Genomic DNA, 16,181 nt, shown 5'->3' with positions numbered 1-16,181 from the left:
GCGGAGTCCGAGAGCGACGATGACGACGACGGCGACTTACCTGTAACAGCACAGCCGACGCAAGCGGAGCTGATGCAAGCGGTCGCAACTCTTTCGTCGGCTTACCGCGACTCGACGACTCTCGCCGAAATTCAGGCGGACCTGCTCGCACAGAAGCGAAGCATAGTTCAGAAGAGGATTAATCACTTTTTCCACCCTCCATCTCAATAGTAAGCAATAAATTGAGCTTTTTGGGGGCACATTTGCTTTTTCGGACAGCCTGATTTTTCAGACGTTTTTGCGATCCCTTGAGGGTCCGAAAAATCGGTCGTCGACTGTATGTCATATGATATACACAGAACTGCTACGAACTTAACAGAATCAAAAAGAAGGAAAATCTTACATATTTACCCGAAATCTATGTCTAGCAATGAAATACATAGCGACTGTAACTCTGGAAATAATGAGTTTTTTTGTTTTTTTCTTTAAAACCGTATGGCAGCAGCTCGTCACAAAATACGGAAAAGTTCACTAATAAACAGGTTTTTCTCACAAGTTTGACACCTGAAATGTGCACACAAAAAATACCAGGGTGTTTATTTGGTCAGCCTACTGTAATGTTTTGAACGAGAAAGACAGTCAGGTGGTTCGATGCATAGAGTTTCTTGTAATAATTACTAGAGGAAACTCTGGTGCTAGCGTCTACGACAGCTACAAGCAGGGCAGCCGAGTCAGCATGGGAATGATGATTAGTACATGGATTTGCCTAAACTTCGTCCTTCTGGCTTCAAACAGCATCGTGACTTTGTAGACTGATCATTTTCAAGTAAGTGCTCCATTATAAATAATAAAATAAACACTATTAAAATTGTCCAATGGCAGGATTTGAACACAGGACCTCAAGCACAGAAGCTCGATATTGAAACCATCATGCCACGGACGCACGCGTCGACAAGTGGTATAGAACACTGTTAATTTCTCACAGTCCAGCCAGCGCACTGAGACGCTTGGCATGTTTCAATTTGGCCACCTTAACAGTTGGAACCGCTGAAATTAGAAGCGATTATGCGTGTTCACAAATTCTTATTGCCTTCCAAATTTATAAAGAGTATAAATTGATTTGAAATTTAAGCCAATGAAGGCAGATAGAGTGCAATAAACAAAACATGAATATCAGACAAAACAATGTACTAACCATCATTCCCATTGTGGCTGAATGATCGCAGCGCCAGAGTTCCCTCTAGTAATTATTGTACGAAACTCCATGGTTTTATGAGGCAAGCTTTAATTACTGCATCATGTATGATACAGCATACAGCTATGGGTTGTTTTGTGTAGGAGCAGAGATTTGTGTCCCCGTGAGTGGACATATTTAGCGGCAAAATACAATGTTTTTAGAGGCTATACTGATTCTTAGAACAGTTACTGTCATGAATATTATTAGAAAATTAAAATGCCAGCAGTGCTTACGATGAAGATAACGTGGGGGCTACCACGTTCTAAGAGCTAATGGCAACAGCAGCAGCAAAGAACATTAGTAAGAAGAGGATGGAGGCACTGTTGTGGCTTGCAAGAGGCACCTAAAGACTATTCAAAACAAACATTTATATAAAAAGGAAAACTGTAAAGGTTCTGGCCTAGATATTGAGGCTATGAATCAGTCAATCAAGGATGATATCAAATTTTAAAGAAATTTGTACTAGTTGGGACTGTGAGAAATTTTTTACAGCAAAGTTTCAAGTTGTATACACAAACTACTTGGGTCCCAGTAAGACTCAAGCAAGGTTTGGGTACTTGTATACACAAGTCATTTGCGTTGCCTCAAAGCTCTCTACTAAGATAAAACAACATTGGCACACCACAAAATGCCAACATTACATATGGCAGTTCAAGTCTTCCACAGATGCTGTGTAGCATCTTAACGTTACCGTACAACTAAACCATTTTTTCTTTGTTCTCATGGTATGGGGCATTCCAAGTACTGGTTTTACAGCTTGTTGTTAAGCTGAGAACTGTTGAGCCAGAGAACCCAAGCATGCATAAGTGACAATCTGAGCAAAGCCCTCACCCTCTTCAGGGTGCTTAACATTGGGGAAGCTGCCATCAGCAGAGACGTAGAGCAGCAGCACCCCATTGGGTGGCAGCTCCTTGAAGCCCGAAGCCAGGAACACAAACAGCTGGCTGAATGTGGGCTTGTACAGCAGGTACTTGTGTGGGTTCTCACGCTTGCCAGGACGGCTATCACCTGTGCCCCCATTCTCAGGCTGCAGACAGTCCAGTGGCCATGTCAAGAGCACAGAAGCACCAACAGACCTTGAGATGTTCCATATTCAAATTACACTCGCTGTTCTAGATTAGACACAAATTTGCTACTTACTTATTTACACAAAATGCCTTGAATTCTATGACAAAATACTTCACTGCATCGATGCAGATGGTGTTGTGTCGCTTATAGTTTAAAGAAATCCAAGCAAACTTCATTACCATTAAATTGAGATTGCCTTAGCTTTCTGACCTCCTAGAACTCCACTTTACCAGCTTCTATGTAAGGGGTAGACCCAATAATGTATAGTAAAAGTGCACATTAATACAAAAGTTAATATAACAGGAGGATTAAATTTTCTAGCCATGAAAAAAAAAAAAAAAAAACACAATGACTACAGGTGCTTCCATTCAAGACACTTAAAACTGCAATCGAGTACACGAAATTAACACAGAAAACTTTGGCAGTAGATTACAATAAGAGGAGTATATTTGGCAGGCCAAAACCTGGGAGAAAAAGAAAAAAGAAAGCCCCAAGACCCCCAAAATCTAATATTATAAGCCCCATTTTTACAGCCCGTTATGGAGAAGTTTCAGGAGCAAGTAAAACTACCTTTTGAAGTAGGTCAGGAACAACTCAATAATTGAGCAGTTTGTAAGCAGCCAAAGCAAATTTTTGCAGCAGATAAGGAGCTGCCAAAGTGGTATACTGAAGCAAGCACATAGTACATATGCCTTCAGAAGCAGCTTCCAAGAGGTGTTTGGGGACAGGGGTCGAGAGCTGTTCAAGTAAGCAGTACAGAAGGGAATGAATAAAGGCACAAGAATCTCAGAAAATGGAAGAATAATGCATGTGTACAAATAGGTGCATAAAACTAATGTCATAGCAAGTTTCACAACAGCTGCACCAGCAAGAGTACATGCGGCACTTTGCATCAGCCCAATTAACCTCGTAACCACAGTAAGTAAAAATGGCATGCAGAAGAAAAGTTTATGGGGCTTTTTAAGTATGTGGCTAGTGATTCCTATGCCAACCAAGAAGTCTATAAAAAAAATTTTTAACCTTACAATGACAGCTGTTATGGGCACATTCCACCAAAATATACAATTTAACCGTAGTAGCACCCAAGCAACTCCACAACATTATTTTAGGTACTACAAGAAAACTCTCTTGTAGTTCTTGCTTGTGTTAATATCCCAACAGTACTTCACACGTCACAAGCACCAATGCACATTATACACATGCACTTCAGCCAAGGAGGCACGCGGGAATTCCATAACTCAACAGTATGTCGTTTACAACTACAGTAATAGCACACACATCATCTACTGGAAACTGAATTGGCATAACTTTCAGAGTTTATCAAAACATTAAATATATTTCACAATCTCTTTTAAATTATTGGTTAGTCTGACAACTGAGAAAGATGGAAGCAACACAATTTCTACATGTAGGCAAAAAATTTGGCAGCGACTCAACCATCGCTGTGAAAGCAAGAATGGCCAGAAAGAGAGAAATAATTTAATAAATTGGGCAAGCTACATTGAGACCGAATGTAATGAAAGTTAAGAGGAAACTGGAACTGAAAATAAATATATCTGACATGTCAGACATCAGCATGGGTGCACAGTGACATGATCAGTTATTTATAGCATAATCTATGCACTGACTTGCCCAAAAAAGCACTTTCTTAGTGATAATAATTATGCCACCTTATCAGAAATTTCTTGCTGCCTATAGTAATATCTCCACCTAACTACAGCATGATCTCTGTTTACAGTGGACATCACAACCACCTTCTGGCAATACTTATGCAACCAATCAGCAGTGTCACATTTTTGGACATTTTTAAGTAACAAAACCACATTATAACATCAACTAAATGTGTTAAAATATAAATAAGTGAGGGTTGGCAGTTTATGTACCCTCATTCACATTTAGTGACTTAACAGTACAGCCTTTCAGGTGCCACGAAAAATTAGTGAACTGGACAGAACTCTAAAGATGATAAATGTAAATTATAACCTATATCATGAAGTGAGAGAAAGAACTTGCTTAGAAATGAAAACAATCAATTCACGTACAAAAGGTACCCTTCCAGGAGCAGGTGAAGCATCATAGAGCTGCGTAGTATCTTCTTGTGGTTCCCGCTCCAACGTTTGCAGCATCCGGAACATGTCCAGCGTCAGCTCGCTGAACTTCACCTGGGGAGGGTCCGCCATCTTGGCATCAACACCAGGAGAGAAGCCTTGTGTTACCCTTCTGCAGCATTTTTCCCATTTCTCTCCCTCTCAATCTACTTCTTTCTCTCTCCCTCTCTCAAACAGACACTGAACTAAGTCACTACATTTAGTTGTGGGCCTATCAACTCAACTCAAACAATATACACCAGGTCCTCTCCTGCTACTCTCCCCACACATGGAAGTGCATAAAGCATGCACAGCCTGTGCTAATCAGCACACAGTAAAAGCAACGTTTTAGCCCTATTCTGCATTATGAAAGTTTAATGGCATTCAATTTGTTACCGATGAGAAGAAGGCAAAGCAAGCTTTCAATATTGAACAACTAGGGCAGCAGCTATGAAAGTACATAGGCAGGCATGTTCATGTACTCACAGTGATTGTTAGACAAGTACGTGTCAGCAACATTAATATAGGTATAGTATATCCTGCACCTTCACATGACAGCAGAGTTGCTCTGCTTACACCAGGTTCTGACACAAGAAAGAGAGCATGACGAAAAAGGGCCCAATAAAATACACCATGGAAAAAGTAATGTGGCATTATATATATACTTAAAGATGCCACCATTGAAATAAAATTCTGAATTTAGATGTCATTCGATAAAACACGTGGTTTTTTAAACACATTTTAATCATAAAATGCTGAACAGAAATGTACACAAGATGGAAAAAAAAAAGCTTGGATTCAGAAGACATTAATAATAAAAACTAATATGTACATACAGTCAACCACAAAATATTACGGACCAAGCGATGTGAGAAAACATTAAATTTTCTAGCATCTTGAAACAATAACCAGTAAAACCATACAGCACAATGTTGTTCACATATAATAGTAGAGCTGGAAATGTTAATACCAGGCTGTGGTCCAAGGCTGCGGAGATAATCTGCTTTTTCTCAAATCCTGTGGTCCATAAATTTTGGTGGTTGACTGTACAGTCATAATGCAATCAAATGCACTTATATGCACATAAGTCGCTCTTCCAATTTTCTGGTTTCTTTTATGGAAAATCCAGATGTTTTTCAGTATTCATCTTTCTCACTTTTCAAAATGCAGCATATTGGCATTGCTGCCCATCAAAATGTCAATAACCAGTATCAGTGACAAAATAAAATAAATTAAATAAATAAATAAACAAACAAGCAAACAAACATGCATAGAACTAAGTATACAGCATAATTTAATTATGAACTCTTAACCCTCTCAGTGCAAATACTTATCTGTATGCTTGTTGGCGTCAGTGTTGCCGCCAATAGGATGACAACCATGAGGACCGTGGTGTATGGTTAAATGAGAACATACTGACCACCCAAAATAAAATTTGTGTTGGCTTTCACGGAAACATTTTAACAACGGTCCCTACCACATTCTCTCATCTTCTGATTAAGCAAATATGGTCCTACATACACCTTTCAGCAGCACAACAGAATAACGTACACAACTATGTGTGCCCAGCGCCAAACTACAAAACTGTTATTAACCAAACTATTTAGGTGAGAGTAACCTTCCTTTTCTTTTTCCGACTTGATATGTACAGTCAGCTGCAAAAGTTTACGGATCACAGGATGTGAGAAAATGAATTTTCAAGCAACTTGTAACCATAACCAGCAATACCCTACAGCACAATGTTGTTTGCATGCACTAGTAGAGGCTGGAAATGTGAATACCAGGCTGAGTTCCGAGGCTGTGAAGATAATAACGGTGTCAGCAAGCTTTCCCTACCACTAAACACATTGCAAGTACAAGTGACTTCTACAAAAAAAAGTGCGCTCAGCCAAAACAGAAAATCCTACTGCAATTTTCTGTTCTCTTTTCCATTAGTTCAGTGGAAGAATTCACAATGGGGTTAAAGGCCAACTGCTATGTAATTTTGGACCATGTAAGAAGCCTAATTAAGGTAGAATAGAGCTTCCGTGAAAAATTATACATTTGAAATAAGAGTGGAAGCGTCATGAAAAGCTCCCAAATATAACTGTTTTTGATACCGCAACAGACGAAAACACCACCATCACCGCCTGCCGGACGTGACACATGACAGAGCACGTGGCTCCTAGGTATGACCTCTGAGATAAGGCAGTGCACACAGCTGCCTGCAACACGCTGAAAAATCTCGGAGGCAGTGTGCTGAGACTTTCATCATAGCAACAACCACTAGGTATCTTAGGAAAGCATGGTTGCGCGAACAGGAAAAGAAAGACATGGAAAGAAAAGTAGGAAACGATAGGTCAGGCGCTGATGAAGGGCCTGACCTATCGCGGACCTGATGGCGGACCTGAGCGACTGATATGAAGCTAATTAAGCCATTAGGATCAAGAAAGCTGCTTCTGTAAATCAGTTTTTGACCATACGGATTAGAAATAAACCATTCCTCATTTCGTACAGTGCACACGCAAAAAGCTAGAAGCGACGACACGACGCGCAATCAACATCCGTGTATGCGTTGCCGATCTCGAATGCGGCCAGTCGCACTGGCCGGCACTTCCCTAAATGAAATGTGACTACGGACATCCATGGGTGTATTTCTACCCATTGTTATGCTGACTCATTATTTAGCTTACGAGGTGCACTGTCTGCCTCGTATCCCAAATGGGCAGCAAGCGGAGGCCCCTTCGATATAGCATGCGTCAACAACTGTCTCGTTCAGCTGCCAACGATGTCATACTTCACGGCATCGGCGTTTCCGCGAGAAAACTATGCGTTCTCTAAATGAATGATCATACGCGCAATGTCCTATTCTATGTCTACTTCACGGAACACTAATTGTGTGCATGGCGAGAATACGAAGAATGATAAGCCGGTTGCACAACGCTCCCCTATACTACGGTCTCCCGCTCGCTGTTTTCGAAGGTGTGTGGTCACTCATATCAGCGCAACCCAGAGTGATGTAACGGTGCTTAAATGCAGAAAATCTGCGTGTTTTGATATGTTCTGACATTAATTGATGTCACCAATGAGCGGCAATCTCAAGCGAACGACGAGTGGTCACGGTACCTGCCGATGCAAACAAATGCACCGGTCGGTGCTTTGGACTGTCAGCGGCGTTCTTGCGGGATACAAATGCGGAAAGTCGTGCTCCACATTGAGAATGCGAAGCGGTTCCCTGAGAAGGGGTAAAACACGTAACATAGCAAGCAGCACGTATAACAATCAGTGGTAGGGCGACCCTTGGTCTTCATGTTGCAGCGCGATATGTTGCGCATGGGCGCTGGCTCTAGTGGTGGCAGGTGGAATGCGGACAGCGATTCGTGGCTATTGAATTTTTCTGAATCATAACTGTCACTGTTTGACAGATCCGAAAGGGTGGTGCAGCTTACAATGTCCCCCGAAGGTCTCCGAAGGTGCGGCGAGGTCACGAATAAGCTGAGCGTCTGCTCTTCGCCGGTTTCGTTCGCCCCGCGGGCGAGACCGGCATGCGCTGCATGCCTTCCCCGCCAGTGGTACACTCGTGACGTCACACGCAGAGGTTCGCTCGGCTGCTTGGTCAGGTTTCGGTTTCGTTTTTGCAGAACAATTCTCCTATCAGGTGCGTCACAGGAGGGTCTCGGGAACCTAAATATTTTATTAGCTTGACATGGTCAAAAAATCGCCGGAGTTGCCCTTTAACAAGAAAAACTAGAGAATTTTCAGTGGTATATACTACTCGTTTGTGACAAATTTACCAAAGTGAAATTTCGTTGCAGTTGGCCTTTAGTAGCTTTAACCCATCCTTCAATTTAAGTTTACCATTGATTTGAGCCTCATACAGTAAGGCTATGTAAAAGTTATTTCTAGCCAGAGTCATGGTAAGTGTTGTGCTTCTGTAGAATACCTTCAGGTACGACACACATGCCATGTAACCCTGTGCTTTACCAGGCAACTCAACAATCAGATTGTGGTCTGTGTTGCCACTGACTGCTTCTGCATCCGTGTTTGAAAAGCTCTCCACCAGCCATCAGCGCGCATGCCTGCTTGTCGTAGATACCTCCAGTCTCCTTGAATTTTTTCTGCTTCTCACCTGCAGCCACTACTCCCCATTTCCTTTTGTAAGATTATCTCCTGGCATCTCCCTTCACCTTCATCGCTCTCCCTGTAACACATTCTTTCTTCAAAGTTATTTTTGTTGCTAAGGCCATAGCAAATGGCTCAGCACCCCCTTTAAACAGTCTTTCAAATTCATTGCAGCCTACCCAAGACTTTCAATTCCAATACTTTTCATTAGTGCAGTCTTGCCTTTCACCTTTGTGCAGCTTGCTTAACTAAATACCCCAGTCATCTATAATGTTTGGTATGCCGTGTTCTCAATTACCCAAAGCTGGCTGTCTCCCCAAGTGTACTCTTGCTGTTATGGATGCCAGTGGCTGCGTGTGCCACAGTCTGATGATTATTTTATTTATTCTATTTCATACTGACAGCCTGTTTATCAGGATCTAGGCAGGAGTGGGTAGTACAGTGGGTAGTCATAGAGTGCCCGCCTCAGCTGCGGGGAGTTATGGATTCGATTCCCACCACCACCCGGCCCCCACTGGTTCAAATGGGCCCAAGCATAGCCCCACCCAGAGTTCAGCTTTCTTCAGAGGTGATACGCTTGGGAAAGGAGCTTGCGCCCTAAATTCTCGTCGGAACGCTCTTGAGCACACAAGAAAAGGAGGTTTGGGTCGCTCCCACGGCGGCAATTTTCCATGTGGCACTCCAAATGCACGTTCGGGTTAGGGACAAACACAGTTTTCGAAGCGTTCAGGTCCCATAATGACCAAGCCCCAGGCCGGCAGCGCGCTTGTACCTATTTTAATAGTGGGAACCCAGCGGCAGCACTTGCCTACCATAGCCGCAGTGAATGCTCTTAAACAAGGCCGTCTGTGGTTGGACAAGAGGCACCCAGAGACCATGCATGAAATCTCTATTGGGCCCCCTTTCGAGATGCGAAACCTCACAAGCTGAGCACCAGACCAGGGAAGTCAGAAGTGCAGGGTGCCTTTTTACTCTTTGTGGACAAGTGTTGCCACCAAAAAAATGTTTCTTACCAAGTTTCAATTTTGAGTAGAGTTTCTGGCTAAATGTCTTCTGACAACACTGAATGACAGGCAGAAAGCATGATTTGTTGGATTAGAGCAGGAACAGAGGATGAGGAGCAAGTCTGCTGCACAACTCGCTTTCTTTTGAAAGCACAGAAAGACCAATGCAAAATCCCCAGCTGCAGTGGCATCACACGGGTAATGTAGAGGAAATGTAATGTACACACTTACTATGCCATCCTGTTTACATGCTTGTAAAATTCATTGTAAAATTGTTGTGAAGTGCTTGTGCACAAGTGCAACTGTTTTACGGGTGACCAACACCCTGTCAGGCTCTTGCCTTTTGTCTTGGCGTCCTCTCTTTATTGAAAAGGAATAAAGTTTCACTTTGACTTGTTTCACACCTGATGATAACTATATGTACAAGTTCCACACAGCTTGATTCCAGTGTTCTGCCTGGTGTTGCTCGCAGGCAACAAACCTAAATTTATCGCTGAAAAAGTTTACACAGAAGATTTTTTTTTTCATTGATAACCTAATTTTCTATGTATTTTTCACATTTCGATGAAAACTGAACATTTCCTTCAGGCGTTTTTATGTCTAATCCTCAAAAATGTTTAAGGTCAGTTCACCGTCAACTTGCATTGGCATGCATGGTGGCTGCAAGGCTACTGTTACAGTACATGTGTTTGGAGAAAATTTTGGAAGCCGTAACTGTCCAAAAAATGGTCTAAAATTATTCCCACATCATAAGTGTCATTTTTCAATATGTATTCTTTTTTTTTTCTTTTAGGTTATAAATATGTATTCATACAGCTAGCTGCACATTCTCTAGTGGCCAACTGTATTTAAATTTGGATCTTGTTGCTAATTATACCTGGTTTCTGATCCTTTCCTGAACTTTTACTTGCAGAGTGCTCTGCTTACTGTGTTCAATTATGTATTAGCATTGTGTGAATTTCTGTATTTCGTGTTTGTTTTTTTTCTCTCTCTCTTTGCATTGCAGCTTGACTTGCAAAAATTTTTGACGACAGTTGCACGATCTATGGTGCCTCCATGTCTCTTCTTGGTGATAACAAATATACTGCTTTGTTGCGTCTTTAATTTTTGACATGCTGTTTGTTAGACCAATGTTATCTTTATAACCCCATTAATGTTCAAACAGGTCCTTAGGTTATTGTAATTAAATAAATGAAATAAATGAATGACTAGGGCATATTAATTAATGAGTGCAACAATTTATAGATGGCATGTTTTCACTTTGTTTTCTTTTGTAAGTGTCCTTCACAGAAGAGCACGAGACCAAAACTGAAACAATAGCTTTCAAGCTATGCACAGCACAGTGCAACTTGTCTAAAAGGACGCCATTCAGCAGTGCTGGAAGTTTAATAAAAAAGAAAGAAATCAATAGCAAACGAACAATGTCCTACGTATTTGGTAAGGAAAGAATTAAATCTGACCCTCTCAGGTTCTTTAACATACACCTAAATCTAAAAGCATGAGTGTTTTTGCATTTCACCTCCATTGGAATGCAGCCACCACAGCTGGTAATCAAACCCACAACCTCATGCTGACCAGGACATCACAGCCACTGCAGCAGGTAAGTGTAGGTCTCCTTAAGTCTTGTCAGTATACTGGGCAATTACACAGTGCACCGTGCTAGGTCTTGTGCTCACCACTGTTTGGCACAACCAGTCCTTACTTAGAAACAAACAAAATATAGTCACAAAATAGATCTGGAAAGCCTTCTAAATGCCTAGTGCTGATGGAAGAGCATGTGCGTGTGAGCCTTCCATGTTACCATTGAAAGAGCAAATAGAGTTTCTAAACACAAACTAACTTTGCCTTGTTGGCACACGTCTAGTATTTTAGTCTGTTCTAAACGTTTTTTTTTTTTTTCTTGAGCATCTTTTGCATTTGCTGTTTTTCTTAACCTGCCTCACTGAATAATAAGTGCATAAGTGCCCTGCCATTTAAAGACTAGAAGCATTTGTCAGTATGTGTTCTGCATACCAGTTTAATTGGCATGTAGCTGTCATGTGTGCTTATCACAATTAGAGCCCATGAGTTAAGCTGAATCAATTTCATTGAGAGATTCCTTCAAGTTTTCCACATTTATGCCTCCAATCTATGTGCTGAATGCCTGCTGGTATTCAGCCATCCAAAGCAAAGAGACAATGAAGCCAGGCAAAGCACAGAGTAAATTAAATGTTAGATTTCATTGAAATGTAGGAATAAAAATGAAAAGGCCAATGAAAGAGGACGAAAAGAAAACATGCTGCAGGTATGAGCTGATCTCAAACCATTAGCATAACGTGCACAGCGTTTTCCATTAAGCAACCACGATGGGCGTCCTTTTGTCAACATTCTTGGGCTTCTGTTGAGTTCTGTGGTTTTACGAGCCAAAACCACGATTTGATTACGAGGCACGCCGTAGTGGGGACTCCAGATTAATTTTGACCACCAAGGGATCTTTAACATGCCCCCAATGCACGGGACACGGGTGTTTCTGCATTTCGCCACCATCGAAATGCGGCCGCAGCGGCCAGGATTTCATCCCGCAACCTCGTGCTCAGTAGCACAATACCATAGCTGCTAAGCCACCACAGTGGGTCTTGGAAATCTGTGTATGTGTACAAGATTAGCCCTAGGTGTGCCAGCCAGCACCACATACAGCCATGGTGGCAGATGTGGAAGGCCCTTTCAACCACAAGCATCACGTAGTACATGAGCTAAAGAGCAGGCAACTGGCCAATCAACCCTCGTATTCTCTCTCCTGGCATTAGGAGTGGCAAAGTCGAGGCCATTGCTATGCAATGAGCTAGAAGAATAAGGGAAATTGAGGGGCTTGATTTTTTTGCTATTTATAACCACATGAAGCTAACAAAAAATGAAGCCAAGGAAAGCATAGGAGAAATGGACTGTTCTTTTAATTGAAATGTAGAAATAATAAGGAAAAATGAAATGAAAGTAAATGAAAACACCATTTGCCACTTGTGGGAGCTGAGCCCCTATTTTCCACATTACGCAAGAAATGTTTAAGCAATTGAGCTACCACAGCGGCAGTCTAGTTACAGATTCTAATTTTTGAAAGAAATTAGAGAAAGTATGGTAACTTCTTTAGAGTCCCTTTAAGACAGCATCCTTGTTGTTTTACACTCACCAAATCCACTAGCTAGCAGCCCAAAAACTTCATGTAACTTAATAAAAGAAGCAACAGTAAGCTCATGCAATATGTTGCATGACAACTCACAGCTAAGTTTAACGATGATTGATGTCAAACAATCACACTGAACCACACTACTTGCATAATATGAACTAAATATATTTTAACAATGAAACAATATGCAAAAAAAGAAGAAATATCAATAACAATACTGGCTGAATATTTTGCAAGTGAAAATATTCTGAAACTTTGTAATTTTGTCAGAACAGTTTTGAGAGCGCACAGCTTGCATGATTGCTGTAGCTGCTGCCACTCAACATTTCAACGTATATACATATACAGGGTGTTTCAGCGAACTTTCAAAAATTCTTAAAGGTTGCCTGTGGCAGATAGCCCAATTCTAGTTCATGAGCTGGTCTACTCGAAGAGGCAGACATTACTTGCACAAGAAATTGAAATGCATAATCGAATGATCAATAAAAAATCACTAATTAAGTTTCTAACTAATTACCTGATGGCCCATATTGCAATTTACAAATTGTAGCCGTGGAGTTAGCAAGGCGGATCCACCTGGAACGAATTCTCGGGATGACACCAGTTTCGAGATATTAATTCCCGAACTTTGCAGAGAAATGCATTTGAATTCCAGTTAATTTCTTAACAAAATGTCGCTTTCTGCATTGAAGCACAAACTTAACTGGAACGTCAATGCATTTTTCCGCAAAGTTCGGGAATTAATATCTCGAAACTGGTGTCATCCCGAGAATTCATTCCAAGTGGATCCGTCTTGCTAACTCCACGGCTACAATTTGTAAATTGCAATATGGACCATCAGGTAATTAGTTAAAAACTTAATTAGTGAATTGTTTTTAATCATTCAATTATGCATTTCAATTTCTTGAGCAAGTAGTCCGCCTCTTCTAGTAGACCAGCTCATGAACTAGAATTGAGCTATCTGCCACAGGCAACCTTAAACAAATTTTGAAAGTGTTCGCTGAAACACCCTGTATGTAGCATACCACACGCTGCAGTCGTATCCTAAGACAGCGTCAAATTAAAGTAGATGCAGCTGAAGTTACATCTTCCCTTTTGTACAAGTGATGAACATCAAATGTCACAGTGTTCAGAACCACAACAAGGAACAGACTGCATAGATAATTAGTACTGCACAATAATGATAAGAAATTGAAAGAGATGGAGAAAGAGAGAGAGTAATTGAGAGAGAGCAAAGGACAAGACCACATAGGGGCCAGACCACTGAATTGCCTCGAAGGAGAGGGCTAAGGCAAGCACCGTAGACGAGTACTACGCAAAAGGGTAACATACAGACCCAACAGAACACACTGGCAAGCGCAAACAGCAGCCGCCTAAGGCTCAGCCCTTGCAGCCAGCACATGCGTTGCCTCTAGGAAGAAATAGGATGTAAGGCATCTGATTTACACAAGACCCTAACTCCTTGCAGCTAAGGGCCTATCAAGGACACTTCATGCAAATGTGCAACTAAGGACACCCATGTTATTTCAAGAAAAAATAGGGAAATTTTCAGTGTCGCTGAGAATTTGTACCTAAAACGTGCCATATCTGTGAAACAGCAAACTGAAAAGGTCAGGGCCATTTACAACCTGTGAAACTAACCAATACATAAACACGCACTCTAAGAATGCCACAAAATTTGAATATAGCAACACAGTTCAGACAAAAAGAAGAAAATGCAAAGGCACCTCAGAAACATAATGCAAATACGATTTTCACATTTACGTACAAAAACAAATTTAATGTTACCATAAATACTGTAAAGTAAGAAGCTAAGGAATGCATAACAAGGATAGAAATAATGATTTCTATCCATGATTTCTAGATGAATGTCCAAGTATAAATCACATTGCAGCTAGCCATGAGGCCTATCAAGTCCCAAGGGTTCTTGGAACATGAACACATCATAAACCTGTACAATAAATTAACATTTTTACCATTAGGTCTAGAAATTTTGACTGGAAAAGTGTAAGATGTGTCACAAAAACAGCAATTGCTTCGGGTGCAATTGGGAACAGCCTGGAGAACTGCAACACATAAATCAAACTAAACTCTATTTGTGGGTGCATAAAGCTGGGTTAAAAATATAATGCTGTGCCACAACCACACAGCCTCAGGCACTAGTTTTACTACCAAAACATCAGACAGTAAATTCAATATCAAGGAAATACTAATTTTACCATCTACTACATAGATACACTCTCCAGTAAAACGAAATAGAGTTCCTGCAGAATATATGCAGGATACCTGCAACTCCAATTATTACACACCAAGCACAGTCATAAAATACTCAGCTTTCTTATCTTGTGCAACAGTCCAGAAATGTGCCATGTGTTCTGGCAAAACCTACGTTGTTAGTAACATACCATACCACCCATGCAAAAACAGCTCTCCTAACAGGCACCATGGCATTCATGCCTTTTGATTCATTCTATCTACCATTCTATCTCACAAGAATGAAACATAACATATAGACTTTAGTTGCTAAAAGCTTATCACTGAGGTGCTGAGCATAACTAAAAGACATCAACAGGCAAGAGACACCCACAGACACATGTTACAGGCAAAGGCAGGCACAGCATGCTGTATGGTCACTTACTTGGTCACAGCAGTTGCCAATGATAAGAATTTCCTGCAAGCTGAGATGACTGGAGGGAACTTTCTCCATGGGTGGGGTGTTTAAGGGGCTCAGTCGATGGGAAAGCACTATAGAGGACGAGTCCAGGTCTACCACATTCACCAGGTTATCAGCCTAACACAGACACAACAAACACAAAATAATGACAAGGCACCCAGCAAAATAAAAAGCCAGTAGAAAAGGCTCTTAAGGAACACCTCAGTAACTGACACAACACACACTGTTTTAACTTGACAATACAAAATTGTCTCAATGCATGTCTAAAGTCGATGAACAATGTTACACCTACAGTTCTGACAGATTCTGGCTGGCTAAAGCTATCAGCCTTATAAGATAATCAAGAAAATATTTGAACTGACAGCGCTTACAGGCAAGTCCAATCAACACAACCATTTCAGAGATGGCAATTAACCCTTTGCAGCCAAGAGGCATGCTCATTGTGGAAGGTTCACTCAAGTCAAAATGTCTTAGTGGACAAATCCTTAAACAGTGATCAAATTTAAAGTTCTGCTTTCATGGCACTATCTCTTGTGAGCTTTTACAGCATGTCGGCAACGTCTTGCTTTTCGCTGGAAGCTGTGCAAAACTAGAGCACCACATGTGTCTACACGTTTCATAGCACAGTTGAGTTGGCTACAGCATTCACATTGTGAGGAAGACTTGCTGTTGTTCAGACTAGTGGAGACTGCTTCAGAAAACAGGATGCCACAAAAAAATTTTATATCGACGAATGCACCAAATTTTAAGAACAGAAGGTTTTTGTACTGGACACCAATGAACCAATATTCAAGGGCACCAATGCAGTGCTAGCAATCATGAGTGAACACCTGGATCATGGCTACTGCCTGACAGTGGACAATTTAAATAC

At 41.2% G+C, this 16,181-nt stretch overlaps 1 protein-coding gene across 5 annotated transcripts in view; it reads right to left on the bottom strand.

Moving 5' to 3' along the window:
- LOC119436422 (protein SCAI-like) overlaps positions 1-16,181 on the bottom strand; it is a 132,577-nt gene that overhangs the window by 104,933 nt on the left and 11,463 nt on the right. For 3 of the 5 annotated variants that reach the window (XM_037703267.2, XM_049657740.1, XM_037703269.2), the window contains exons 6-8: positions 15,275-15,427; positions 4,327-4,464; positions 2,048-2,243 (exon numbers count right to left, since the gene is read on the bottom strand). In XM_037703267.2, coding sequence (XP_037559195.1) covers positions 2,048-2,243; positions 4,327-4,464; positions 15,275-15,427 — 487 coding nt within the window. The remainder of the gene's footprint in view (positions 1-2,047; positions 2,244-4,326; positions 4,465-15,274; positions 15,428-16,181) is intronic. The other 2 variants (XM_037703268.2, XM_037703270.2) reach the window with 1 other exon arrangement.

The sequence above is a fragment of the Dermacentor silvarum genome, chromosome 1 (assembly GCF_013339745.2).
Source record: "Dermacentor silvarum isolate Dsil-2018 chromosome 1, BIME_Dsil_1.4, whole genome shotgun sequence".
Lineage (NCBI taxonomy): Eukaryota > Metazoa > Arthropoda > Arachnida > Ixodida > Ixodidae > Dermacentor > Dermacentor silvarum.
This window is presented reverse-complemented; position numbering and strand designations above follow the sequence as displayed.